Here is a 27925-nt window from a genome sequence, read left to right as displayed (position 1 = left end):
AGCTGTTCCTACGGCCACTGATGTCTTGGGAAGGAAATCCTGGGCCAGCTGGGATTTGGGTGTCCTGGGCAGCAGTTTGAGGGCAGCAGCGCTGTGGCATAACTCCTTTTGGAGCAGCTCAGCGGTGGGTAGTGTCTGTGACCGGGCCGGGGCTCGGACCCCGCCGCCCTGCAGGCCGAGGCTGCAGCCCGGGCTGAGGCGGCCACGCCCGGGAGCGCTGAGGGGCAGCGCGGGGCGGTGACGTCACGGCGCGCCGGACCCCCGGGGCCGCGCGGCGCGTGCGCGGTGGCGGCGTGAGATGGGGAGCCCGGCGGGCGCTCCCGCCAAGCGCGCGCGGAGCGACGGGTCCCCCGACCCCGATCCCCGGCCGTGGGACAGAGACCGCGGGGACCCCCGGCCGTGGGACAGAGACCGCGGGGACCCCCGGCCGTGGGACAGAGACCGCGGGGACCCCCGGGACACCGACCGCGGGAACCCCCGGGACACCGACCGCGGGAACCCCCGGGACGCCGACCGCGGGAACCCCCGGGACGCCGACCGCGGGGACCCCCGGGACACCGACCGCGGGAACCCCCGGGACGCCGACCGCGGGGACCCCCGGCTCTGGGACACCGAGCGGCTCTGCCAGCACCTCGCCCGCTGCGGCGTGGGCAACCCCGGCCTGCTGCGCCGCTTCCGAGGTACGGCCCGCCGGGGCGGGGGCCGGGGCGGGGGTCGGGGCCGGGGCGCTGACGCTTCTCTTCCCCCGCAGAGAGCGGAGTCACCGGGAGGATGCTGCTGGAGCTGCCGGCCTGCGCCCCCGAGGTCACCCGCGTCTGGTGAGAGCCGCCCGCGTGGGGTGGGCGGTGGCACAGCCCCGGCCCTCGGTCGGGCCCCGCAGCCCCGGCCGCCCGCGGCGAGGCCCTGCCGGGGCCCGGGAGCTGCTGTGGCCGGGCCCTGCCCGAGGGGAGCGGCTGCGGGCACAAACATTTGCCGGTCGCGGCCCGGGGCCGCCCCGAGCGCGGCTGTGCGGGCGGGGGCGGTTAGGGTTAGGGGTTAGGGGTTAGGGTTAGGGGTTAGGGGTTAGGGTTAGGGGTTAGGGTTAGGGGTTAGGGGTTAGGGGTTAGGGGTTAGGGTTAGGGGTTAGGGTTAGGGGTTGGGGTTAGGGTTAGGGGTTAGGGTCAGTGGGGGAAGAGTGGTCGGTGGGGCTGATCCCAGACCCTCCGGAGCAATTCCTGTTTCCTGTTGATCCCAGAACAGCCCCAGCCACGGCGCAGACTCTCACTGCCCAGTAACCATGGGAAACTAAAAACCCGATCGTGTGGAAAGCATTGTTCCCAGCAGTGAGGGAATGACTGGTCCCAAAACCTTGGTAATCTGTCTGGTGGTGAATATGCTTTCTTGCTCTTCTGGAACAGGAGAGGATATGAATGTGTCCTACAGTCCTGTGTGTCAGAAGAGCCCCTCTGCCCCTTCTTTGCCTCACTAGGGTCCTCTCTTGCTCCTGTCTCCAGGGATGTGGGTTTGCTTGCTCTCCTCATACCTCCTGGTGCTTTTTAATCTTGAATGTCTTTTCTTTACTCCTTTGCTAAGCTTATTTATACTATTTCCTCCAAATTTGTCTCTAGACCCACCAAAGAGCTCAGGCTCTTTGCTGATGTGGGTTGGTGGCCCTGAAGCAGATTGGGGTGTGTTATCTGGCTGGTGCACGCAAGTGCAGAGCTGTGCTTTCTGCTGGGGGTTTGAGACTTTGTTGTGGAGGTTGGCTCCTTGGCTGAAAACTCATCAGAGCTCACACTGTGCTGGAGATGAGGGGCCCCATCTCTGTTCTCTTGAGACATCCTGGCTGCACTCCCGGTGTGGGAAGGACGAGTAGGGAGGGCGGGGTGTCTGGGTGTGGATATCTGTAGGGAAGGAAAAGCTGATGTGACCCAAGAGGACAAGGCAGAAGGGCTGTGCCTTGGAGGAGGTAAGACATGTAGGAGTCATTAGGGTATTTGTGGTTTCTCTTTTTTTGGAAGAAGGGTTCTAACTGCAAGTGTTTGAAGTATGCAGATAGACATGGTGTGGTGTCATGAAAGGCAGGTGAAAGCTTTTATTTCTGAAATAACAGAAATAGCTTGTCTCAAATGACAAACAGGTGTCTAATTTCTGTTTAGGACTTACCTGGAGGCTGGTTGCTTCCAGCACCTCACTGGCTGGCTGAGCATCAGGTGCCTGTACGGCCACACAGGACACGTGCAGCCGTTCTGGGGGCAGTCAGACCCGTGGGTGGGTCTGTCGGTGCTGAACGTGGGCGGCAGGAGGGGGTAGCCAGGAGTCCCTCAGCATGGGGCACTGGCAGTGGGAGCACATCTCAGTTGATGTAGAGAGTGGATGGTGCTGGGGTTACGAAATGAGGTGCTTGTGGGTTTCCTTTTAAAAGGGGTTTTCTTCTGTGAGATCTGACATGTTGTTTCTCTTGTGCTGAAATTTTTGAGAAGTGGATGAGAAATTGCTCAAGCCTACCAACTTTTGTAAACATCAACTTCCCGCTAAAGAATTATCCCTTTGCTCTCCACTGCACACTGTGTCTTGCAGGAACTTTGGTAATTTCTCTTTGACAGGCCAATAATGAATGCATGTCTTCAGTTTCCTGTGCTCCTCGATGATAAGTGGGGAGAGCTCAGGCTGGAGGCAGCACCTTGGGTTTCCCATGTGCTCCCATGTTCCTGGCAGTGGATGTTTGTGAGGCATGCAGCATGCTGCATGCTGAGTGTGGATGATGAGTGTGGCTGTCTGGCTCACCTCTCTGGAACAGTGAAGTTCCTGGTGGGCTCAGGAAAGGGATTTTCTCGTCCTTGTCACCTGTGGCATGAGGAAGGAGGAAGGGTGGGGGCAAAGCAGGGAGCAAGGAGGGGAGTGAATGAGGAAGTGTCAGTTCTCCCCGTTGCTAAGCAGCCAGCAGTAGTGCCGCTTTGGCTGTTGGAAGAACTCTGCCTGCAGAGCCCTGGAACTCCACAGTACGAACACAGGATTTGTGTGTTGTGTCTTGGTTGAGGTGGCCTGACTATGTAGATTCCAGGTGATATCCCTGCTCTTGTTTTCCATCTGAAGGAAGATGAAGTCCCTGTGCTGCGCCATCCAGGTCATTGTTCACACCGGGGCTGCGTTGACAGTGTGCTTTGTCATTGTGAGGCTGAACCGAAACCGAGTTCGTGTTCCTGGAGGCAGGGCAGGACAGTAAGACATGCAGGGCACTGATGTGGGGACTTCCAGCCTCCCTCATCAGGCCTTTTCCTTCTGCTGGTCTCTCAGCCCTTGCAGCTCTGACCCATACTCTTTGTGGACAGTGTAGAGAGGTGGTTGTATATCAGCTGCACTGTCAGTTGTACAGTGTCCTTTCTCTGTTGTTCCTGGACTTGCAGTCAGTGGTAGGTTCTCAATATGGAGGTGCCCACATGCCTTTCTCCTTACATTCCTGGCTATTTTTCAGTTTTCTCCTTGCTCCTGAATTTTTGTGGCATTTAAAAGCATGACCAGGTGCTCCAAACCCAGAGGCTGTGCCCAGAGTGCAGCAATGCAGTGCCTTGCTTCGTGCCAGGTGCTGCTTTGCACTGCCTCAGCGTCTCAAAACTGTCATCGAGTCCTGTCTGTGTACTTTGTGTGACCCAGAGTATCTTTTTGGACCATTGTTACCTGTTTGGGTGTTGTTACCACCATGTTTGCTGCTACTGCTGTACTTTTTGCAACATTACAGCTCTTTCAAAAACACTCTTGTGATGTTTGCTCTCCTGTCCTGAATTTAGCTGGGGTAGAGTTAATTTTCTTCCCAGAAGCTGGTCCAGTGCTGTGTTTGGGATTTAGTGTGACATCAGTGTTGGTAACACCCTGATGTTTGAGGTGGTGCTCAGTCAGTTGGTGCTTACTCTGAGTCAGGGACTGTTCAATGTCCTGTGTTCTGCCACTGAGGGGGGAGCATGGCCAGGAGAACCAATCCGAACTGGCCTGAGGGAAGTTCTGTATCACAAAACCTCCTGCCCAGTGTAGAAACAGAGTGGTAGTGGTGGGGTGTCCGGGAGCCGCTGGTCACTGCTGGGGTACGGGCTGGGCATGGATCAGAGGGGTGGTGAGTGACTGTTGGACATTACTGGTTTATCTTGGGTTTTGTTTCTCTCTCTCCCCCTTTCGTTACTATTAGTAGTAGCACTAATATCAGCTAAAAACCACAGGTTTTAACTTTTCCTGATTCTCCTCCCCATCCCACTGGGAGCAGCGAGCGGCTGCTTGGGACTGAGTTCCCAGCTGGGATTAAACCATGGCAGTCTTCTTAGTGCCCAACCTGGAGCACAAAGGGTTGAGATAACTGATCTGGCCAGGGCATGTTAAAACAAAGTTTTTACAGTATGTTAGTTTGGTAGTTGCTGGTCACAGTGTTGGTTTATTTGCTCTCAGATTTGTACTTGTTCTCAGACTCATATCATGGAACACACACTGGTGAGCACCACCAATGGTTCTTTTCATCTTAGAATCCTAGAATTGTTTGGGTTGGAAGGGACATTAAGGATCATCTTGTTCCAACTTCCTACCACGAACAGGGACACCTTCTACCAGCCCAAGTTGCTTCAATCCCTGTCCAACCTGGCCTTGGACACTTAATACTTCTAGGGATGGGGCAGCCACAGCTTCTCTGGGCAACCGGTGCCAGGGCCTCACCACCCAGACAGGGAGGAATTTATTCCCAGTATCCCATCTAACCCTGCCCTTTGGCAGTTTTAAACCATTGACCCCTGTCCTGAAACTCTCTGTCCACATAAAAAGTCCCTCTCCCTCCTTTTTATAAGTCCCATTAAGGTATTGGAAGGACATAATGAGGTCTCCCTGTACACTTCCCTTATCCAGGCTGAACAGCCCCAGCTCTCTCAACCTGTATCCATAGGAGAGATTCTCCAGCTAAAGGCTTGTGACAGTCTGAGCAGCAGCTGCAGCCCAAGAGCTCCCCATAGGGAAAGGGACACCAGGTAGTTTAGACAAGCACTGCTTACCAACAAGCATCATATATCTTTACTGTTTTATGTGTTGTGAATTATTGAATTATTTGGATGAGAATATGTAGTGCATCAAGCAGTGTTTTTTGCTATGAGTTGGCATTTTATAGTTTTGCTTTCTGTTAAAGCATTGAAAGACTGATGTCAAACTGATCTCAGGATGGTTAACTGCTGGAAAAAAAGTACAAATTGTATTTTCTCATGATGGTGTTTGCTGTCAGACTGAGACTGTAACCATGTAGCTCAAGAGCAAGATTTGCAGACAGAGTTACTAAAAGGAGATGTGATAGAGGTATTAACTCCCTCCAAACTCGTCCTGCCTGTGCTCTTAGACTGCTGTGGCTACAGCAGAGTACTTGCACTGGAAGTTTACCTGTGTGTTGTGAAGGAGACCTTTAATAATTTATTAAAAATGACAGCAAAATACCTTTGCAAAATACAAGAATGAGTTCTCAACAAAATGAAAGCATGTTTTAAACTGCAGTGGTTTTGGTGTTGGAGTTGAAATTAATTTGTGTGAAATTCAAGTTAGTTTGGGAGAATTAAACTTTTAATACAGAGTTGACTGAAAGAAATTTTTTAAAAAAATCGTTTATTGGGACTACGATATTTTGGTTTAAGGAAATTTTCAACCTTAAAAAATATCAGTTAATCAGGAACTACATGTTGTCATTCCCATAAATTTAAAGGACTTATCTCCACATGTGACTTACATAATTTTTTTCATCAATTTTTTTAGAGAATTTCATAGCAGTTTTATTTCTCAGTTCTGTATAAGTGGGAGAAGCACTTACACTGCTTTACAGTGACAACTTCTGTAGCTATTTGTTCTCTTCCTTCTATACTTGACTTTAGAAGGATAAATGCTTTCAGTATTTTTCTGAAAAAGTTAAAGCCTTGACCCATTGGAAGAGTCAGCGAATATCATAGTAATATGAACTTGCACAAGTAATTCCATATGTACTGCAAACTGTAAAGGGAAATGCATTGCAAACTTCGTTCTCAGTGTCCTTTTTTTTCCTTCTAGCTGCCCAGCTGAGCACCTGGAAGTGCTGGCCTGCCTGAAGCAGCTACCTCAGCAGCACGTGGACGTGATGAAGGTACCCCCACGCCGTGGTGGGAGGACACCACGGCCAGGTCCTGCCTACCCTCCCCTTGGCCGGGTACTGCCAGCTGGTGCCTTTACTTTGCACAGCAGCAAACTCCAAGCCCTCGATCGTGGTGGTCTGTGAAAAACCACATTAACCGGTAGAATTGTTAAAGTCATCAGCTGGGAGCTTTATGTGGGCACCTGGAGGTTGTGTGGGATTCAGTGAGCAGAAGAGCTGTTTGACATGTGTTGAGAAGCTCCCCTTTCACATCCCTCTGTGTAGAGTCTCCTCTTGGTTTATTTTATTAGTTTTGCCCCAGGCCTGGGTTAACAGACTCCTCCTTGCTTCCACTGTTTGCCGTGTCCAACTGTTTCTCCCAGTGGTGTGTGTTGGTTTAACTGGGGCCAGGGCTGCACATTCTGTAGTAATCTGCACATCTGCCAGAGCCCTCCCAGCTCAGTGACCAAGGGTAGAGAGCACAGAAAAACCTTATTTGCCGCAGTATTTTACCAGGATAGGTGTGTGATGGAGTGGTTTTACCTGCTGGTCGAAGACCAAGGATTAAATGTGTTTACCTTCTCTACTGAGTTACTGTAGTTACTGAGATGTCTCTTAAAATGTGTGCTTATCAGGGAGCACTTATTTCATATTTCAGTTATCTTGCATTTTGTTTTATGAAAAAGGTAACATCATCATTTCCACTCAGCAAAATTTCCTTTGATTTTAAAAATCATGAACAATGTCAAGCCAAACACTTTTTACTGGATATCTCAGACATGCATTGCTTTAGTTGGAATAGCAGATTAATAAAGACAGCGGTTTTCACAAGTGTTAGGTTTTGGAATTGCACAGGTACAGATAACATTTTTAGGGATTTTGACTTTAATTCCCTTGCTATGTGAAATAGGCAGCTTTATTTTTTTTGATGTCAAGCTTGAGTAGTTCTCTGAAATAATTGTGTTGTGCAGAGAAGTTGAGGACGCCCTGTGCCTTGAAAAGGCCAGGTTGGATGGGGCTTGGAGCATCCTGGTCTAGTGGAAGGTGTCCCTGCCCGTAAGCAGGGAGTTGGAACGAGATGGTCTTTAAGGTCCCTTTCAACCCTAGCCATTCTATGATTCTGTGATAGATCTTGGTGTGGGGTTGGCAGTATATGGCTGTTTTACAGAAGATGAACAATCTCTCCCACCAAATACCTGACCATTCTGGATATCCTTTACCTTGCTGCCTGTTTCTTTTCAAAGTCAAACGTTACATGTTAATTACACTATTTTTGGCTTTCGTAGGTTTTTAACGATCCTATTCATGGGCACATTGAAATACATCCCCTGCTTGTTCGGATCATCGACACTCCTCAGTTCCAGCGCCTCCGGTACATCAAGCAGCTGGGTGGCACTTACTTTGTTTTTCCAGGAGCCTCTCACAACCGCTTTGAGCACTCCATTGGGTAAGGAGGTGGTTCTGGCACATGCCTCTCTTGCATCTGGATTTCCCTGAGTTTGGCTCCACTGCTGTGGAGTGCCAGCCAAGAGGCGTTGGTGAAAACTGCTGTGGTGGCAGTTTTGGTCTCATGAATGTTCCTGGATATCCCATGTGATTATGGGCTGTTCCCTTGAACTTCCTTTAAAAAAGACAGATAAAGAAACCTACGAGATGGATCAATGTTAGAGTTCCTCCCTATCCTTTCTTATTCGAAGAATAATGTTAATTAGTGACTGTGAGTCAAAATTTTAAGTTTTAAAGGATAAACCTAGTAAGGATACTGGGGCTGCTCTAAATGACTTGCCAGACAGCTGCATTGTCCAGCACAGCTAAAATCCATTTGATCTGTAATGTTTGCCTTTGTAGTTAGGTGTGCCTTATGCAATTGATGGCGGGTTGTCAGGCTGATACTGTGATTCAATTAAGGAGAAACAGATGATAGACTGTATTAGTTTGTTTGAATACATGCCTGGAATAAAGACAAGTACAACAGACATTCAAACACTACAAAATAAAAAATCTTTTATGCAGTGAGAATAAAAAACTACTAGCAAAGAGAATCAAAAGCTAAAAAAGAATACAAAAAACCTACTTTATCAGTTGGCATTCATACAATACTATGAACAGCTTTTATTACAGTATTAACTAGTAAAAAGGGAATTAAAGGGATACAAAAAAGAATATAAAACATTTGCTTTCTTGATTGCTTCCTGTCAATAAACTGTGCTTACCTACACAGACAGGCCAGGTGATGCCCAAAAAGGCGCAATGGAACTGTTTAGAGACAGAATTTAGCCTTTAAACAGCAAGGTATTTATTTAGGCAACGTTGGAGAGCAAGCCAGGTCGCCCTGGACAAACTTGCTCTGCCTTCTCGGTGAAAAGACATGATTATATACAATTTCTGTGAGGGATTACAACATTTTTACATGCATATTCATATAATTGCAACATCTAGTTATAATATTCATAATAGGCGGAGTCTGGGTGGAGTCTGGGGTGGAGTTGTCTTTTTGGGGTGATGTTTGGTGGTCGTTCCTGTTTCTTCAGCCTCATGGGGTCTTATTTTTACTCTTCTTCCTCGGCTGAACTCTTCAACTTTCTTGATTTTTGCTGACTCCATGGTGAATTTTTCAAGACTTTGAACTCAAGCCCCTATTTCGCCTTATCTATTTGTATTCTTACCCTATCTTTATTTATGTAGGGGTGTGAGCATTCTTTTGGTGTATGGTACCATCTAATCCCTAAGCTCTGGTTTCTGTTTCTAGCTAAGCATTACATTCTTCCGAGCAGGGGTGTCCCCGGATCAGTATTCAGAGTTAGCTCTTTAGGCCCTAGCTCCATTTCACAGGGCTGTCAGGATCTGCAGCAGCTGGTCGGTGCCCATGCTTAGCGGGTGTCCCCACGGAGCAACACAGTCTGGATGGCAGTCCCGGCACCCCGTTTTATCAGCTCTACATTGCACCACGTAGGGCCAGGACACAGTATAAGGTGATGCCTGAGTGGCAGCCAAACCCCGCCTGTTCATCACCTGAGAGCAGCAGTCTGTGCATGCCCTGCTGTAGGGCAAGGGGCCAGTGACCCCTGCCCACATCATCTTCCTCTCACCATCATCTTTCTCACCCCTATGTATGACCTCTACCATTGTGTTTCAAGGGTAGATGTATCTATCTTGCAGTATGGAGCCAAGCCAAGGAGGAACTCAGCTCTGATAATAGGGGACATCTAGTCAACTTGCTAAAGACACAATGGACCTTTCAGTTAACTTGTACAATAAAGGTACATTGTACAATACTCTGGCTGGTTTCACATCCTTGTATAATTACTTTCTCACGCCTCTATGCTCTGTTGGTCATCTAAATCAAAAGTACCCCCCTTACATGGGGACAAGGATTCTGATACAAGGACTCAAATCCAATAGCAGACTGCCATTGGACCGAACGTTCAGTTATTACAACGTGGGGAGGCATGACAGAGTATTTCACCATATCATGCCCACCCAGACACATTATCTCGAGGTTTAAATACATTGTAACATCCGAAGTTCCCACCCAAAGTCCTGCCCAATTCAGATGTAAGGTCCTCCTCTGGTTTCATCTTGCTGTCCTTTCATGAGCAGGACTGCCATCTGGCGTCCTTTGGCCGGCAGGAATTTGAGGAGTGGGCTGTCTGCCTTCCTCCCTGGGGGTCGTCACCGAGGTCTTCCTCGTGTCCTTTGGGCAACCCAGTCCACGTTGGCAAATTCCCGATCACGTGTGATTAATTTCTGCTGACCTCTGGTCTTCTATCTGATTGTTCTGAGCCCTTGCTAAAACATTTCATTTATTTATCATTGGTTAAAGATAATCTAAAACTCCTCTTTAATTAGGCAATTCTTTATTGAATTTACTTCTCTAGCAAAACAATTTCTTATTGAGCTTTCTGAAGTGTGGAGGCCTCCTAAACTATTTTCTCTAGGTGCAGATTCAGCTGTTTTCTAATTTTCTCAAGTTTTCATCTTCATTTCTCTAAACTAAATGTACATTTAAGCAAAAACAACTTAAAATTACAGAGTCCAAGGGAATACAAATTCCTTAGTTATTTAGGGCACCGCTCTTTACAAAGGCCAGGAGATCAGAAAAATTCCTAAGCTAACTGAGGTAGAGGTATAGCTTTCCTTCAATTCCTAGAGTATTGCTAGGTCATTCACACTCCACTGAGAAGCTGATTAATGACAAATTTAAGCTTGTATTAAGGGTATACCAAGGTGCAGATAAATTAAGCTAGTCAGTAGTTTGTATTCAGGTGATCTGGCCAGCCTAAAGTTGATTTTGTTAGTGCTGAAATATTGTGGATAAGTGTGGCTTACTTATAACAAGATGTAAATGGCTGTTGCAAAAGAGTCAAATCAATGAAGCAGGCTGGATTGAGTGCATCTGGTACACCTGAAAAGACAGAAATATGGTTGAAAATAAACAAAGTTTCCACAACAGAAGTCTAAAAATTACAGTCATATCAGCAACCTTTTCTTTTGAACAGTTCTTTTGACCTATAGAGTTAAATTTAGGACATTTGTTCTCAATTTGTGTGTAATTTCAAAGGTTTCTATGGTGTCAAAGTAGAAGAAATGAGCTTTATGTGCTTATTGGTCTAGTAAAAGAACACCAAACAGTAAAATTTCATCTAATAAAAGTTGCTACCTTGTTGTAGGAAACCTTGTCTTGCTTTAAATTGTTCTTCAAGGGGGACTGCTGGGACAAGTAGAAAAGGAAGTTTGTGTAGAGCTCGTAAACAGTTTACGGGAGTATGTGCCATGTGTTTGTTCCTGCATGTTTTGTGTCATAAGAAAAGATTTCACTGAATGAAATCAAATGTCAAATCTAAAATGAATGAAAGGAAGAGAAATAATTATCATGAACTACTGTTAAAGCAGCAATTTGAAAGAAGAATCAAATGCTTTGGTGACTGTTGTGGACCTTTGCAGTTGCCCTGACTGGAATTCAAGGATTCCTGTAAGTTGAGGTGCTTCAAGATTCACACTGTCAGTGATGCACTGCTGTTCCTTTACACAGCTACTCTGGGGTTGTGTGTTATGAAATACTGTAGGATGCTGTTGTCTCTTGGGCCTGGTGTCCCATGCTTTTTTGCTTTCGGATGCGTTACTGATGACTAAAACTCTACTACAGGAAATAGTTTGTTTCTGTGATTCAGATCAGGTTTTGGGTATTTGTTGTTTGGTACCTCTCAGATAAGGGCTTAATTGATCAAAATAGAATAGGGGAACTGCTCTTTTTCTGTTCAGCCTAAACCACTGCTCTCTTGCCTTTTTTTCTCTCCTGCAACAGGGTTGGTTACCTGGCAGGATGTCTGGTTCGTACACTGAAGGAGAGACAACCAGAACTGGATATAACCCAGCGAGATATCCTCTGTGTAGAAATTGCTGGGCTTTGTCATGATTTGGGTAAGGAACACCTGAGATGACTTGTTGCTCTTTGAAAGCTAACCAGGATGAAAAGCTGGCTGTGAGATCAGAACTGTGAGCTGTTTTGGGCTGTTCAGTGCATGGCCATATTCCAAGACAGGTTTTATCTGTTCTGTTTGGTTTGGAGTACTTCTGTGGAGACAATTCCACTTGGTGAATCTGTAGCCACTTAGCTAGTGTTTTGTCTTGTTTCCTAATAGAGTTCTGCCCTCAGTGGCTGAAGTGTCCACTTCCTTCTGTGATTTACTCAGGTCTCTTAAAACCTCTCAGAATAAAAATTAGTGGCCCTTTCAAAAACTGTTACGATTATTTTATAACTACCTATTTTCTTCAGAGCCGACACAGAGTTCTCAGTGTTGCTGCAGTACTTGCCTGTGGTGTAGGTACCACAACTGGTTCTAAGTGCTGTAGTACTTAAGGTGCCTTAGGAAAGTGCACTTGCTACAACTGATTCTTCCTCACAAATGATGGGTGAGGAGTTGTCTTGCTCGGAGAGTTGTGGTCAAGGGCTCAATGTCCAGGTGGAGCCCAGTGGCAAGTGGTGTCCTCAGGAGTCAGTGTCGGCACGGGTGCTGTTTGATTCTCTGTCGGTGACACGGGCAGTGGGATCGATGCGCCCTTGGCCAGTTTGCCGATGACACGGAGCTGTGGGGGCGGTCACAGGCTGGAGGGAAGGCACCTGGGCAGGCCAACAGTTCAACAAGGCCAAGGGCAAGCTCCTGCGTTGGGGCAATCCCAAGCACAAATGCAGGCTGGGAGGAGAGTGGATTGAGGGCAGCCCTGAGGAGATGGACTTGGGGGGCTGATGGATGAGAGGCTGGACAGGACCACTGGCATGTGCACTGGCATTCAGAAACCCCCTGTGTCCTGGGCTCGTCCCAGCAGCATGGGCAGCAGGACAAGGAAGAGGACTGTGCCCCTCTGTTCTGCTCAGGTGAGACCCCACCTACAGTGCTGCCTCCAGCTCTGGGTCTCCCAACGTCAGGAGGATGTGGAACTGCTGGAGCAAGTCCAGAGGAGGCTGTGGAGATACTCTGAGGGCTGGAGCCCCTCTGCTCTGGAGACAGGCTGGGAGAGCTGGGGGTGTTCATCTGGTGAAGAGAAGGCTCTGGAGAGGCCTTGGAGCACCTAAAAGGGTCTCCAAGAGAGTTGGAGAGGGACTTTGGACAAGGGCCTGAGTGATAGAACAGGAGAGAAAGGCTTCACACTTCTAGAGGGCAGGGTGAGATGGGATATTGGGAAGACATTGTTCCCTGAGAGGGTGGTGAGGCCCTGGCACAGGTGAAGCTGCGACTGCCCCATCCCTGGAAGTGTTCGAGGCCAGGTTGGATTGGGCTTGGAGCAACGTGGTCAAGTGGCAGGTATTCCTGCCCATGGCAGGGGGTGAAACTAGATTTTTTAAGGTCCCTTCCAACCCAAATCAGTCTAGAGTTCTAGGATATGTCAAGATCAAGTCAAATACAAGAGAATTCAGATCCTTCGCTTGCTCAAAAAATTTTTGCTCCCAACCATGTCTCAGATTAAACCTGTGTGATATTTATTTTTAAGGTCATGGGCCATTTTCACACATGTTTGATGGAAGATTTATTCCAATGACTCGTCCAGATTTGAAGTGGAAGGTAGGCTTTTCACTATTGAAGTAAAAATACAAACCTGAGAGTTTTGGAGGCAAAATAATTAATCTTTAAAGAGTGCCATTGTTTGTGAGACTATGGTGATCACTTGGCTTTACTTTATTGCATCATTTTGTTGGCTTAATTGCAAACCAGTGTTGTCTCCCAGTCTTGGGATGACTTCCTTGTTGTCTTCAACTATATGTCTGGGGAACATCAGCTCCCTCAGCACAGCCAGATGGAGCCTTACTGGCAATGCAGAAAAAGTGAGAAGTGAGGATGGATGTGTCATCCCCATCTCTTCCCTAAAAGTGCACATGCTCTTGGACTGCTGTGTACTTCTGTGAGATCTGTGTGGATGCATGGATTTCTCTTCTGCAGATGTCACCTGGGTGACACAGAAATGAGTTGTCTCAGTCTTGTCAGTTCCTGTAGTGTGACTCTGAGGAGGCGGAATTTGTTAGGACTGCAATGATCATTTTTAGCCAGCATTGTGCCTTAAAATGCATATTGAGAGCTTTCTGCAGAATATATTTTACAGATGCAAAAGACCAGCTGGCAGCCTCCTTTCTGGTTTAATATTTTAGCTCAAGACTGTTCAATACAGTGCTTAGAATTCAAACTTCCAGAAATTTTGAACAGAATTCAAAACAGCAGAATTATTTTGTCTTTTATCGTTGTAACTGCCTTACTGCTGTTTGTGAAAATTCAAAATTAACACTCTCTGCTGAAGAGTGTGTTTCTTGACTCTGTAGGCTGGGTGATTTCCTGTTTTGTTTAATGCAAGATAAATAGAAAATCACCCAGGTGCTGCACTTTCACACCAGCCTGCCCATGTGCTGTGCCAGGCAGTGCTGCTGCTTGGGAGGAGGCTGTGACACTGCAGGAAAGATGCTTAAACCATGTAATACAACATTTGGATTTTTTTTTTCACAGCATGAAACTGCTTCTGTTAAAATGTTTGAGTACCTGATAACTTCCAATAAACTAGAAGAAGTCATGAAGTCATATGGTCTTGTCCTGGAAGAAGATATGTTGTTTATCAAGGAACAAATAGGAGGGCCTATAGATGAAACTGCTTGTGAGAAATCGGTGAGTCAGTGTACTGCTCCTGTGGTTATCCCAATAAATGTCTTAATTTTGCTGAAAGTAGATAATTTTGGCTTCTGCTATATGTTATTTTTAGCCCCATGACATTCTGAGAATCCTGTCACAACTGGTGCCAGAGAAGTGTAGTGTTTATTTCTTACAGTGCTGGCAGGAGGTAGTAGCTTCACCGTGTTCTTTCATCTCCCTGAGAATTCTGAACCAAAAGTTTTCAGATTAGAGGAAAGCTCTGGAATGTTATTTGTATTTAGTGAACCTAACTGGTGATTGGGATCCACTCAAGGGTATGGAAGGAGCTGGCAGAAGTGCTCACCAAGGCACTTTCCATCATTTACCAGTAGTCCCGGGTAGTCCCAATTGACTGGAAGTTGGCAAATGTAACCCCATCTACAAGAAGAAGGGTCAGAAGGATGATCCAGGGAACTACAGGCCTGTCAGCCTGACCTTGGTCCTGGGGAAGGTCATGGAGCAGATGATGTTGAGTGCCATCATGCAGCACATACAGGACAACCAGGGAACCAGGCTCAGCCAGCCTGGGTTTAGGAGAGGCAGGTCCTGCTCTATTGAAGGCCAGGAAGGCTCTACAGAGGGATCTGGATGTGCTGAATTGATGAACCTCATACAATTGGCCTTGGCCCAACAAGCCAAGTGTTGGGTCCCGCACTCGGGTCACAGCAATCCCATGGAATGCTACAGGCTTGGGGAAGTGGCTGGGCAGAAAATGACCTGAGGGTGCTGGTCCACATGAGCCATCAGTGTGCCCAGGTGGCCAAGAAGTCTAGTGGCATCCTGGCTTGTGTTAGCCATAGTGTGGCCAGCAAGACCAGGGGCAGTGACCGTCCCCCTGTGCTGGGAACTGCTGAGGCCACAACTCAAATTCTGTGTTCAATTCTGGGCCCTTCACTTCAAGAAAGACATTGAGGGGCTGGAGTGTGTCCAGAGGAGGGCAATGGAGCTGGGGAAGGGTCTGAAGCACGAGTCTGATGAGGAGCAGCCGAGGGAGCTGGAGGGGTTCAGCCCGGAGAAAAGGAGGCACTCGGACTCCCTCAGTCTGGATAACAAAACTGAGCACTGGCAGAGACGAGGCAGTGAGCAATCAGAAGCATGGCCCAAGTGCCAGAGCCCACATCAGCTTTGGTGACAGCAGCAAAATGCTTGAATTAATTGCAGTACATAGAGGCAGGAATAAGACTTGAGGAAATGAGTTGCCTGAAGAGACAAGGAAGAAGAGATGGTGATTGTTCTTAATCATTGCAACTCTGTGAAAGACTTAAGTCCTCTCTCCTTGCTTTATACTTTACAGCTGTTGTCATCTCTTCAAGGACACCCATTCAGTTGCCACTAGAATTAAGAGCTGGTGGCAGCTGAAGTCAGTGGGAGATCTGTCAGGACAATCTGGTACTAATCAGAATTTGTATGTTGTCCCAAACAAGTAACCCGCAAATGTTCACACTTGCCTGTTATTTTCTGCTGCAGTAGTGGGTAGTTCTGCCATGTGTACTCCAGCAATCTGATGGCAAACATAGGGAACTTGGCATAATGAAATTCAGTCTGAGATCTTATAGGAAGAGGATGTTCATTTACAAAAGCTGTAGGTTGGTTTTTACCCCCTTGGGGTAAATCCTGCTACCTCCCACAACCACTGATCTTGTGCCAGGTTCTTACCCCATGTCTGGTTTTCCTTGTTTGGATTCTACGCCTGTTTTCCAGCAGGATACCAGGAAAAGGAGTGTCATACATGATCTGTGGCAGCACCCTCCTGGTGTTAGGCACAGGGCCTGGCCTGGCAGGCACTGTCCTGTGGTGCCCTAGAGAGCACAGGCTGCTGCGCTGGCACAGTGTCTGGCAGTGGGGCTGTTGTGCTGCAGGAGTCTGTCCTGCCATGAACAGCAGGTGTTTGTGCACTAAACACAAACAGTGTTCTCAACATGGCCCAGGAGCAGAGCTCTTTGTTATTGTGGTATTTTTTTCTATGATGTGCTTCCTTCCTGCTGCTTGCAGTTCCTGCTGCATTTCCGTTCCGAGTCACATCAGTTTTAGTGTTTCTGTCATGCTGATCACATGGCAGCCATGTTTGCATACAATGTTTTCCACCTTCAGGATTTCAAGGCCACTTTATGGCATTTTTTGTTTAGCTGAAGAATCTTTAAATTTTCAAGAAAATGTGCAACCTGTATCTTATTATTTTGGTGTTGATTTCCTGTTTGCCTCATGGCTGAATTGTCCCTTGTGGGGTAGGAGTTTAAATAGCTGCCTGTTCAAACAATTTTTGTTTACTATGTCTAAATAAGTGTTTTAAAACTCTGTTCTATGAAGTTGTATAGTTGATTGCAGAAGACTGCAAGACAGTGACATGTTTGTAGGTTTAACTAATTCCCTGAATATTAAATGATTCCAACCTTTTCCCCTCTTTGTTGCTATGTTATGCTTTTTGGGGCATTTCAAAGCTGCAGGCTTTGTTTTAGTAGAATAGGCAATTAAATACTTGTGTTCATGGGTTTTATTCTTCCTGAGATCCTGAGAAGACAGCTGCTTAAGCCCTAGTTCTGGATTTCTAATGCCTAACAGCTTCTGGGAGCTCTTTTCTTATCTTTGTGTTCTTTGCTACCTCAGTGTTGGGTGCTTATCACAGGCTAAGTCAAAGTGTATTCCTGCTGTCTTAAAAAAACTGAATTGACATTGTTTGCACACTTTAATTTCTTATTTTCTTCCTGGCTCCCCTGTTAGTGGCCCTACCGTGGTCGACCAAAGGAGAAAAGTTTCCTCTATGAGATAGTAGCTAACAAAAAGAATGGCATTGACGTTGACAAGTGGGATTATTTTGCAAGGTACAAATCTTACAGTTTTTATTATGAATTCCTACTGTAAAAATGCTACTGTGTGTACAAATAGGACCGTGTAGTTAAACACTCTCTGTGGAATGTTTTTAGGGATTGCCATCACCTGGGAATCCCGAATAATTTTGATTATAAGCGATTGCTTGTCTTCACTCGGGTCTGTGAAGTAAAAAACCAGAAGCATATCTGTACCCGTGACAAGGTAAGGGGTGTGTGGGAGCCGAGGGACGCTCAGGAGCACTGAGAGCACACGGGACGTGGGGGAGCTGCACCCAGTGGCTGAGGGGCCTGGGGGGCTGCCCACAGCTTCTTCAGCCCAAGAGAGGAGGAAGTTGCTGCTCTGAAAGCTGTTCTCTGAAGCTGGTGGTTGGAGGGAGGGAGGGACAGAGAAGCCACTGTTTGTGGCAGGTCCTTTCAGGGGAGACTCCACAGACCTGTCAGCTCTGCATGATTCTGCTCCAGGTCTTCTGAGCAAGAGCTGAGTGTGGCTTTGGTGAGGGGCTGCTGAAGGAGCGAGAGGGCCTCTTCTCTGCCTGGGCTCCCTGGGGTCGCTGCCAGCGCTCTGCTCTCCCATGCTGGCCTGAGTTCTCCAAAATTTATAAATTGTGAATAATAACTATCCTGCTCTATGCTGCAAATGGAAGGAGACAACTCATTTGATTGATTGATTTAGTTTTGCAAGTAAGACAGTATCAAAAGTAAAAGCGGATTGGGTTTTTTTGATTCAGGAAGTTGGAAATTTGTATGAAATGTTCCACACCCGGAATTGCCTGCACCGGAGAGCATACCAGCATAAGACTGGCAACATCATTGAACTAATGCAAGTATATTTTCCTTTTTTTGCATTCCATTTATTTTTAAATTCTCGAAACAATCCACATCCATTTGGAATATTAAGATAATCAATAAGATGTGACATAGAATAAAAGCAAATTCTTGTGGAAAGACTTAGTGCTTAGAGTATCATAGAGTCTGTGATTAACAAAGCAAACAAAAAAAAAAGAAGAGAGGAGGACAAAAACATCCTTCCACAGGAAATTAAATTAGAGGAAAATTACTAAAGCTCTGAAGAAACACCAGACCAGGGTGTGTTTAAGCCATTTTAACTGCTGACAACTGAGGTCAAATCTTTATCTGCAAGTTAGAGACCACTTAGCTCAAACTGGATCAAACTGGAGCAAGGTTACTTGCAGAGTAAAGTAATAACCAAGCTTACGTAGCTCAGCTGAGGCCTGACTTTGTGTTTATGTAATGCATGAGTTGTTCGGGACTAACTCAGCTGGCTGCCTCTATTGTACCTATCTTGTTGACGTCTATAGAGTTTTCCCTGTAACATTATTCTCTTTACTTTTCTTGAAAATCAGAAATACTCGTATCCCAAAATATATTTTCATTAGGATCTTGTCTGCCAGGTTACCATCTGCTGATTTTCGAAAAAAAGGAACGTTAAGGATTACACAGTACAAGAGTGATTTGGATTGTTTCATTTTTTAAACTTCAGCTTCTGGTTTAAGGATCTTCTAAAACTCAGACTAAAAATGCTCAGGTTTGACAGTAACTAAATATGATGAGTAAAACATATTTTTTAGTTTAGAAATTTAGTCCTTGGCTTCCCATAATTATAACGGCCTTTCCAAAAGAATATCCATGCTGGAAATGACAGTGAGGCACAGGGAACTCTGGAAGAACTTGATCTTTAGAACATAACTTTTTCCCACCTGAAAACACCGTGTGTGATGCTTTCCCTTTACAGTGCTTTGTATCCTCTCAGCTAGCTCTTGGAGCAAGGTGTCTGCATGAGGATATGGTTGTGTGTGAGGCAGCCTCGCTGCAGCTGAGTGGCCATGTCACTGTCTTGCAGGGTTCTGCAATTGTCTCAGCTGTGTTAAACTCAGTCTGAAGCAGAACAGTGAACTTGATCATTCTTCTAAAGGTTATGGTCTGCTCTCAACCTGTTCCCGGTAAATCTCTGTTGAAATGTGCGATGACAGCACAGAAACAGGAGATGTTGCTGTGTGATCAGCATCTGCTGTGTGCTGGGGATGCAGGTTTTGTCTGTTGTCTTCTGTTTATAACATAGTAATTTGTTTCTCTTTTGACTCTTGAGCAAGGAAGTGTTTCAAAACAATGTTATCCTAAAGTCTTAATTTTGTCTCAAACTAGGATTACAGAAGCCTTTCAAAAAGCAGACAAATATTTTGAAATAAGAGGCTCTGGAGGAAAAACGTATCGGATTTCTACAGCAATGGAGGACATGGAAGCCTACACTAAGCTAACTGGTATGAGATCTCAAACATTTTTTTTTTAAAGTAAAAGAAAATGAGTACCTGTTAAAATGCTGTTTTTACAGCTTTTTTGCACAGAAGGTGGGGCAAACCTGGGCCATCCAGTGCCTGTGCTCTCATATCTTGCTGGGAGATCAAGACCTTCTAGTTTAAATTAGTTCCATGTTGAGAGAGAAGCAGCAACTTTATGTTCTGCATACGTTCAAATTCAGCAGTGTTGTCAGAAGGTCCTGCCTGTGCCCTGAGTTTGTTGCACTTGTCACAGGTGGGATATAAGTCAGCTCTAAGTGATACAACATCCAGCTCTGTCAGGTGGAGTGGTACTGGATGTGTGTTGTGGCGTGAAGCTGTTCCCAAGGGCACCCATGGGGTCTGATTTGATTTGCTTGAGACATTGCTACCCTGCCTGCCTACCCCTCCTGGTGTGTGCTGTGAGGCCACCAGTGCTGCTCTGGCTGGTGTTGGGAGCTGCAGCAGGGGGTGGAGGCCGGCGTGGGCAGGCAGACCCTGCTGCACGGGGTGTGGGGGTGGCTGCAGGGCAGAGGATGCTGCAGGCCCTGCTCAGGAGTGCTCTGAGTAGTGGCAGCTCTTGCAGCACCTGTCAAGCTACAGCTCATGAGGACTCCCAAGGCATCTTTCCTGAGTGGCAAGGCAGCTTTTCTGAGGTTCCATCACCAAGCCTTGGCTGGCCAACAGGGAGACTCAAGAACTTCCATCTTTGGTCCATGGACGAGGTGACAGAGCCTGAAGGCACTGTTGCAAAGGATCCTGTGTGTCTTAGCCTTTGTCATACTAAAGGCCTTCTGCTGGCAGTCCTTCATCTGCCACAGCCATCTGCAGCCTGACCACGGCGCTGCTGCGTTGTACTGAGGTGAGGAGCTGCATATCCCCTCTGTCACTGCATACCTCTACTCAGAGCAGGAGAAGGGGCTGGCTTTAAGGGGCAGTAGCTGTTGGAAAGCATGAATTGTAGTGCTGGGCTGTGGAAGGCTGGGCAGAAAGGAAAGAACTGAAATGAAGTTCTTCATGGGCTGGGATCTGTTACTGTGGGATGGCTGGTCTGTAAGATCAGCTGTGCTGGCAGGTCAGCACCAGGGTCCTGCTGTAACTGCCTGCTTACCTGCAGTACCTGGTGAGGGGCACAGTTCAGGGCAAGGAGACCAGGACTATGTCCTGTCTGCCACAGCAAGGAACTGCTTGCTGGGACTGTCCTGTTCAGCCAGGAGGGTTGAACAGCAAGGAGAGTGATGTGAGGAATGTGCCAACAGCAAGGAGAGTGATGTGAGGAATGTACCAACACCAGATGTAACAGTGACCATGAAGGACGAGTCTATTCTCCTCCTCTTAAACTAAGGCACTTCCTTTCCTGCTTCTAGTGGTTGCAACCTGCGGCCTCCTGAGAGGCTTGTTTCAGCAGTCCGTGGTCAGTGATGCTCCTGTGAAACTGTCCACTTACCTTGTGGACCTTTGCAAATTATGAACCTCTATCAGGTTCTGCAGCAAAAAGCTCCCTAGCTTTCTTCCATGGTGGGTGAAGAACCACTGTTGGTTTTTAATGTGCTGGCTCCTGATTTGTCAGTAGATCATAGTTCTAGTAAAGGCTGAGACAGCAAATTGTTCCTTGTCACTACTGCTTCTGCGCAGGAGAGGTGTTGATGGGCCTCTTATTTCTCCTGCATTATCTATCCTCTGTCTGAAGAGACCTGGTCTGTGGTTCCTCGTGGAGAAGTTCCTGACTTTGGTTGACCTTGCGCATGAAAGCAATCCTCATGGTGTTTTGGTGTGTGGCTCATAGGTTGCTTCTCTTGGGAGCTCCCTAGACCAGTTTCAGCCCTAGGTGGGTGTTGCTGGGCTGTGCTTGCAGCATGTGTCGAGGCTGCCCAGATGTTCCTGGCCAGGGAATGTGAACAGCCACAGAGCAGTGTGGTGGTTGTGACAAGCAAGCAGCATCCTGGCAGCAGCAGTCTCTGGGACAGCCAGAAGTAACCTTTCTGCTCAGAAGCCACATCAAAAGAAACCTCTGTCTTGGTGCTCGGATTGATGGTGGGAAACTCAGTGTGCATGTCACTGTCATGTGGAGACAGGAGGGGAGACTTCGATGCTGGCATCCGAAGTCTGAGAAACTCTGAAACTTTAATGACAGTTCTTTATTTTTTTACAAGACAGAGTATCCGTGTCCTGAGCCACTTAGTGCTTGGGTTTAGGATATTCTGCTGAACAAGACTGGCTCAATAAGAAGAGAAAGTAACTTCTAGTGAAGTAACAAAATATATTGCAAGGGTGAGAATTGAGCTAGTTTTTCCACCAACAACCATTGTGAATCTGATGATAATTAAGATGATATTGTGACTTTTCATTGCCTGACTTAGTTCAGTTATTCCCTGAAAATGTCTTTCCTGAACCAGCAGGAGCAGTTTTTCGTGTTGCCTTAACCTTTGTCCCTGCATTTTGCTGTGACACTGGATTGTAAACATACTTAACAAAAATCAATGCAACTTTGGCAGACAGTATCTACCTGGAAATTCTGCACTCAAGTCACCGAGAACTGGAGGAGGCACGAGAAATTTTGCGTAAAATAGAACGACGTGAATTATACAAGTTTTTAGGAGAGACTCGACCTGAAACAAAGAAGGAAATTGTAGAGGTAATGTCCTTTGGTGGAAGGTTCTGAATTCTGTCCCTGTAAAAATGTTCTCAGAATTGCTGACCATCCATTTTTCTCTGTCTCCGTCACATGGTGCTCCTCAGCTTGGCCCAGGTGTCATCAGGGAATGTTCCTTTGTGTCCAAAACCAAACAAACCCCCCTTTGTGGGCTTCAGCTTTTGGAGTAGATCACCATCCCCTCCAAAGTTTGCATAGGAGCTCGCTGCTTCTGGTCTTTTTGTGGGTTTTTTTGTGTTGGGTTTTTGTTTTTTTTTATAGTGATCAATGACCTTACTGATCGTGTCTGTCTCTTGGGTTTTTCTATATATTTCACTCTATAGATATAACAGCTTTATTAGAGAGTGAGATCCTGCCACCCTTCATAAAAAAAAAAAGTTCAGTAAAAACATTTAGTATTCAGCTTTGGATAACTTAATTGCAAAAATTTTGCATTAGTGAAACAGTTGGTTGAAGGTATATATCTTCTGCTTTCACACTTCAGCATCCTGGACGTCTCACTCTTGCTTTCCCCCTGCCCCATCATCAGGTGTTAAACTCTTCCTCCACAGGCTGGCAGATTTTGTGTCTTCTCAGTTGTATAAACTTTGTTTGTTTCTAAAAACTGGTACAAAACTTATGGTTAAGGTATACAGGGATTTGAACAACTAGATAGCTGCAAGAACAGTCTGTCAAGCTGTGAGGAATTAAAAGATTTAGTTTAGTGATATGTTGTGTCATGTTTTGTTGCCTTTATCTAGACCTGAGAGTGCATAAATGTAATCTGAGCTCGTCTTTTGGTTTTTGTTTCTTGCAGAATAATAGCCTGGCAGAAAGTATTGCAAATTCTAAGCCGGAGAAGGATCCTCCAGATGTGGAGCTAATGGCTGAGAATTTCATAGTTGATGTAAATACCTCTCAGAGCGGGTTCAAGTAAAAACTTCTCAATCACAGAGGGCCTTGTGTACCCAGTGAAGACTGGAGACACATTTCAGTGCCTTTGTAGTGAAAGAACAAACCCACAGGGTGCCTTGTAGCTGCTGTCCTGGTTCAGCTTAAGGGTCTGAGTGCAACAAGCTTCTCCAGGGGAGGTTTGCTGTGGTGGGAGGGCCTGAGGCAGAGGCAGTGGGCAACCTCACCTCACTGGGCTATCATCTGGGAACTGCTCCCGGTGACAGATTTGTTCTCCTGTGACTGTCCTTGCTCCGCAAAGGAGCAGTGAGGAATCCAGAGGGGTTTGGCAGGGGGGTGTCCATGGCAGCAGCCCAGGGACCACTGCTGTTGGTCACCAGGGCAAGTCACCTGCTGGCCCCAGTGGGAGGAAAACAGGCACAGTGACTCCAGGCTTCTGGTATTGCAGCCTGCAGGGCAGGCACTGCTGGGGTTTGCTGCAGGAAGCACCCTGCTGCCACAGCTCAGTCTGCAGCCAGCACTGGGGGGAAGCAGAGAGCCTGAGACACAGGAGAGAGCTGTGTAGCGAGCTGCAAGTATCACTACCTTAATCCCTGCTCTTGGTTAATTCTGGAAAGGGCTGGTGAATGTTTTTCCATAGAGTGCAGGACGAGTCACTCCTAAAGCTCCCTTGCATTGAAGGTTCCCTTCACCAGATAAAATTGTCGCACTTTATGGAGCTTTAGAGTATTTGCCTGGGCTTTCCTTGTCCCACAAACTGAAGTTGTGGAGAAGTGGGCACCTCCCTGCCGACCACTGAACTGTTGGTATACCAGGCAGATGTAAATAATAATAATGTCTAAACCTCTGTTTATAGTTGTGAGCTCTGCTACTTCCTCTGGAGGTTGTGTGTTCTGGGCTGGCAAGGGACCAGTACTGGTCCGGTGTTGGGAACTGGAATGTTTCAGAGAGCAGCTGGGAACTCTAAGTGTGAATATTCACCTGGCAGCTTCAGAGCAAGAGGTGGTGGAAGTAAAGATACAAAATACAAATATGAGATTGTTTTATTAAGTAATAATTTGTTAATTACTGTTCTATTTGATTGCTGTCATTTTCAGTCGTATATAGTGCAGCCTTTTGTATTTATTGTGAGAAAACTAAAGACGAACATCAACAAATGCTGTTTTCTTTGTTTTACTTACAAGGTTATCAACATGGATTATGGAATGAAAGAACAGAATCCCATTGATAAGGTTCACTTCTATTGCAAGGCTGATCCTTCCAAGGCAGTCAATATCAGTAAAGAACAGGTAGTCTTTTATTTTTCTCAGCTGGCTTCTGAAAAGCATCTTCACAGATTGTGAGGGAAGTGGTTACAGTCCTGCGTGGTTGTTCTTGCACGGATTGTGAAGAGGTGGTGGAATCCATGGCCTTGCAGGTCATGTGTTGTATGATGACAGTCTGGAATCCTGACAGCCTTTGCATATGAGCAGTATTTAATTGGAATAGACTGGGAGTTAGAAAAACACCATTGTTTTGGATGAAGCTCATGGATTGTAGAGGGATGTTTCTTACTGCTTTCCTTTTGTATTCAGATGAAAAAATTGAAGTTCAGTGGACTCTCAATTCCAAGAAATACTAAAGCTTATTTCTGTTTTATTCCAAAGGTTTCCAAGTTTTTACCCATAACATTTACGGAGCAGGTTATCCGGGTTTATTACAAAAGTCAGGATCCACATATTATTTCAGCTGCAAAACAGTACTTTATTCAGTGGTGTATGCAGAATGATTTCACCAAACCACAGGTAACATTCGCTTCTTATTTTACTTGTTTAGAGCTCTTCATCTTTGTCCATAAGCTTGCTTTTTCATTAGTAACTTTGGCATTCAGGCCTTGCCTTTGTGGCACTGACCTAACTCCTGGTTTTATCATGGCTCCCATCTGAAGGTTCTTTGGTTTCACTGAAGCAGTGCTAGAGACACCTGCAAGTGTCATAGAATCATGGAAGGGTTTGGGTTGGAGGGAGACCTTGAAGATCATCTAGTTCCAACCCCCCTGCTGTGGGCAGGGACACCTTCCACTAGACCAGGTTGCTCAGAGCTCCTTCCAACCCAGCCTTGCCTGTGGGTGTCCTTTGGGGAAAGAACTGCATCCTCTGACATGAGATCCCCCAGAGGATGAGTGTTCTTACATGCTGGAGCCCCAGCTCCAGGCATGGATAACTCTGTTTAAGGCTCATTCTTATGTCATTCTACTGGCATCTGTCTTTTCAGAGCAGCTAATTTCAGAAGAGCTTTTTACAAATGAATCAAGCAACAAACTTTTTCTCATTGTAGAGTGTGGGTGTGTCCTGTAAGCATATTCTTCTAGTTCAGTTCATCCATTTTGTAGGCCCTGTCATGTTGCAGAGCATAGCAAAGGGCTTCTTACCAGCTTATTTCTGAGCTTAGAGGGCTGATTGTCCGTGTTGGCAGTGCCTCACCACGGATTAACGTCTGTATCTGACAAAGATGAAGCCCTCCTGCCTCAGACCTGCTGTACCAACCTTGCTTGCTTTAGACAGTGCAAGGCAGATCCCAGCACCCAGGGTGGGTCGATTGCAACAGTCTAAATGAGGTGCTGTGGTGAAGTCAGAGGAGACACTTAAACTAATGGTTGTTTGCCCAGGATACGGCCTGTTGGTCTGCCAGGTTTGCTGCTAATAATTTAGGAAGAGCTGGACTGCCAATGGTGGTGGCTTCTCAGATGGGCCACTGCTGACTGCAGCATTTTCTGTCTCTGGGACACACAGTGTTTGTTGCTTCTGGGACCTTGTATTGATTTTTTCTATTAGGCCTGAGACTGAGCTGCTTTTCCTCTGCTTTAGAATGGAAAGCAAACATCATTAATGTTTCCTGACTTTTATTACTAGGATGGTGATGTTGTTGCCCCACATCTAACTCCAATGAAGAAAACCTGGAATAATGTGAGAGATGATGAACACAGGAGAGCCTCAGAACCCAGCTGCAAACAAAGGCTTCCTTTTAATGAGTAACATGTTTCTTTTTGGCACTCTTCAGTCTGCTTCCTCAGAAGATGAGCAAACCTGAGCAACAATTCTTCTAAAAGCCATTTGGATGGACTGGAAGGATTCATGGAACAATGCAGAAATGCATTTTACAATACAGTATGTTTTAATGTACATACTTAAACAAAGTGCATATTCCAAATAGACTTTTAAAAACCAACTTATTACAACTGAGTAAACTCAATTCTCATTTATTTTTGAATGTATTGGCGCTGTGTAGGAAGAGTAACTTTAAAAATTGCAATTCATTGTTACCACAAGATTTTACTGTTCCGTCTAGTCCTGATCCCTTCTGTAGCTGACTGTGCTATTGCATGAGCTAGCAGAAAAAATCCCAGCTCAGATTTGATGGGGTTTTTTGGGGATTGGGGTTTTTTTGGGGATTGGGGTTTTTTTGGAACCTGGGGAAGAGAGGGATAAGTAAGCTTCTGAAAACATAGTGAGGTAAAGAAGAAATAACTGAGGATGGCATCTTCAAGAATAGCAAAACAAATTTCCTTTAAAAAAAAAAAGATGGGAGAGGGGATGTTTTTTGATAATCAAAGATTATTTTTCTGATATTCAAAAAGCTGATGGAGATGCAGGACTTTTGCTGTAAGAGTGACCACAGTTTTTATTGAAGTAACAATGCATTGCAGTGCCATGCAGTCTTTTATAGTTTTACTGTGTACTTTTGATACACTGAATGTTATATTTTTACTGTCGGAACTGCAAAACCTGCTCAAAATGTCCATGGTGTGAGTGGTTGCAGGAGTGCTGAGCTGTCCAGGTGAACACAGGTGGGCGGTGCCAGCCGGAGGCTGCGCCAGCTCTGCCATCCTGCACCAAAGGCACCTTGTTTGGGATTACACTGTACTAGGCAGACAGGCTCTTCAGGAATCCCTCCTTTCCTGTGTCCCTGCCTTGTTCTCCTGAATGGCTGTCCCTGTGTCATTTTTCCCCCCTTGTAGACCTGTGAGGGTTCTGACAGTTTTTCTGTACTGGCATCACTGGTGTGAATGTTGCTGAATGTCTGTCCCGTTGAACAAGTGACCGAGGAAGACCTTTTTCCTCTCATCTTTTACTCAGGTCTAAAGGAAGGCTGCTTTCATTAAATGAAACCTAAAAGCTCAAAAAAGTCTGCCCTCAAAACTAAAAACATGAAGAAAGGTTCAGTAATGCTCGGAAATTAGAACAAACTGTGGAGTTGTTGTCTGGAACGGGGAGAAAAGCGTTGAGTGTTCAGTTTGGGCAGTCAGAGGTGGGTGACCAGGGTAGGTTCTGAAAACTAACCCAGTGGGAAGGTGCTATGAGTGACCTGCAGAACTCTAGTCATGTCTCCTTTGCCCTTTTTATCTGGGGAACTGATGCCATTAGGCAGAGGGAAGTAGAATCAGCATCCATGTACTTACTCAGATTTTGTTTGTTGAAATAACCAGAAGTTGTTTTGCACTCTGCTGCTTTCTTACGTGCCTGTGCTCATGTGTATGGTCTGCTGTTCCTGTCTCTAACAGTATTTCAGATCTGCAGGTGAACCAGGTAACTGTTACAAGGGCTTGTGGTCTCTTTAAAAGCTTTTAAAGAGCTTATTATGCTTCAAACAACAATATCATAGAGTGAAGGCATTTATGCCCTTCGTCTGCATAAAATCAAATATTGTCCAGAAGAATATAATTTTGTTATTGTTGCTTGGGTTTGTTTTGAATCTGTTTCAAAAGGTGCACTTTATACTTGGGAAATATCTTTTGTTTATGTTAAACCGAAAATTTATACCTAATGTTAAGTTCTGAGAGCTTTTCTTTTCCCAGCATGTTCAACTGAGCCTCTCTGAAGAATAAATTTATAAACGATGGTTTTACTATTCTTTTAAAGAATTGCAGTGTGTGAACTTTACTAAAAATGGTCTTACTGTGCCGTTATAAAGAGCCAGAAGTATTCCTGTGGAAGACCCTCCCTCTTGAAGAGATG

At 46.0% G+C, this 27925-nt stretch overlaps 1 protein-coding gene across 1 annotated transcript; it reads left to right on the top strand.

Annotated features, from left to right (window-relative positions):
• The first annotated feature begins 279 nt into the window (after nt 1–279).
• Nucleotides 280–27831, top strand: SAMHD1 (SAM and HD domain containing deoxynucleoside triphosphate triphosphohydrolase 1). Its single transcript, XM_051803267.1, has 16 exons — nt 280–680; nt 752–818; nt 6034–6106; nt 7381–7541; nt 11400–11515; nt 13085–13155; nt 14086–14241; nt 16984–17084; nt 17187–17295; nt 17822–17913; nt 19257–19372; nt 21883–22022; nt 22837–22926; nt 24116–24220; nt 24578–24715; nt 25823–27831. Exons 1-16 carry the CDS (start codon nt 299–301, stop codon nt 25943–25945), a joined length of 2040 nt encoding a protein of 679 aa, XP_051659227.1. The 5' UTR covers nt 280–298; the 3' UTR covers nt 25946–27831.
• Nucleotides 27832–27925: the final 94 nt, after the last annotated feature.

Source organism: Manacus candei, unplaced genomic scaffold (genome assembly GCF_025592945.1).
Source record: "Manacus candei isolate 608988 ecotype Guabito, Panama unplaced genomic scaffold, ASM2559294v1 h1tg000057l, whole genome shotgun sequence".
Classification (NCBI taxonomy): Eukaryota; Metazoa; Chordata; class Aves; order Passeriformes; family Pipridae; genus Manacus; species Manacus candei.
This window is presented reverse-complemented; position numbering and strand designations above follow the sequence as displayed.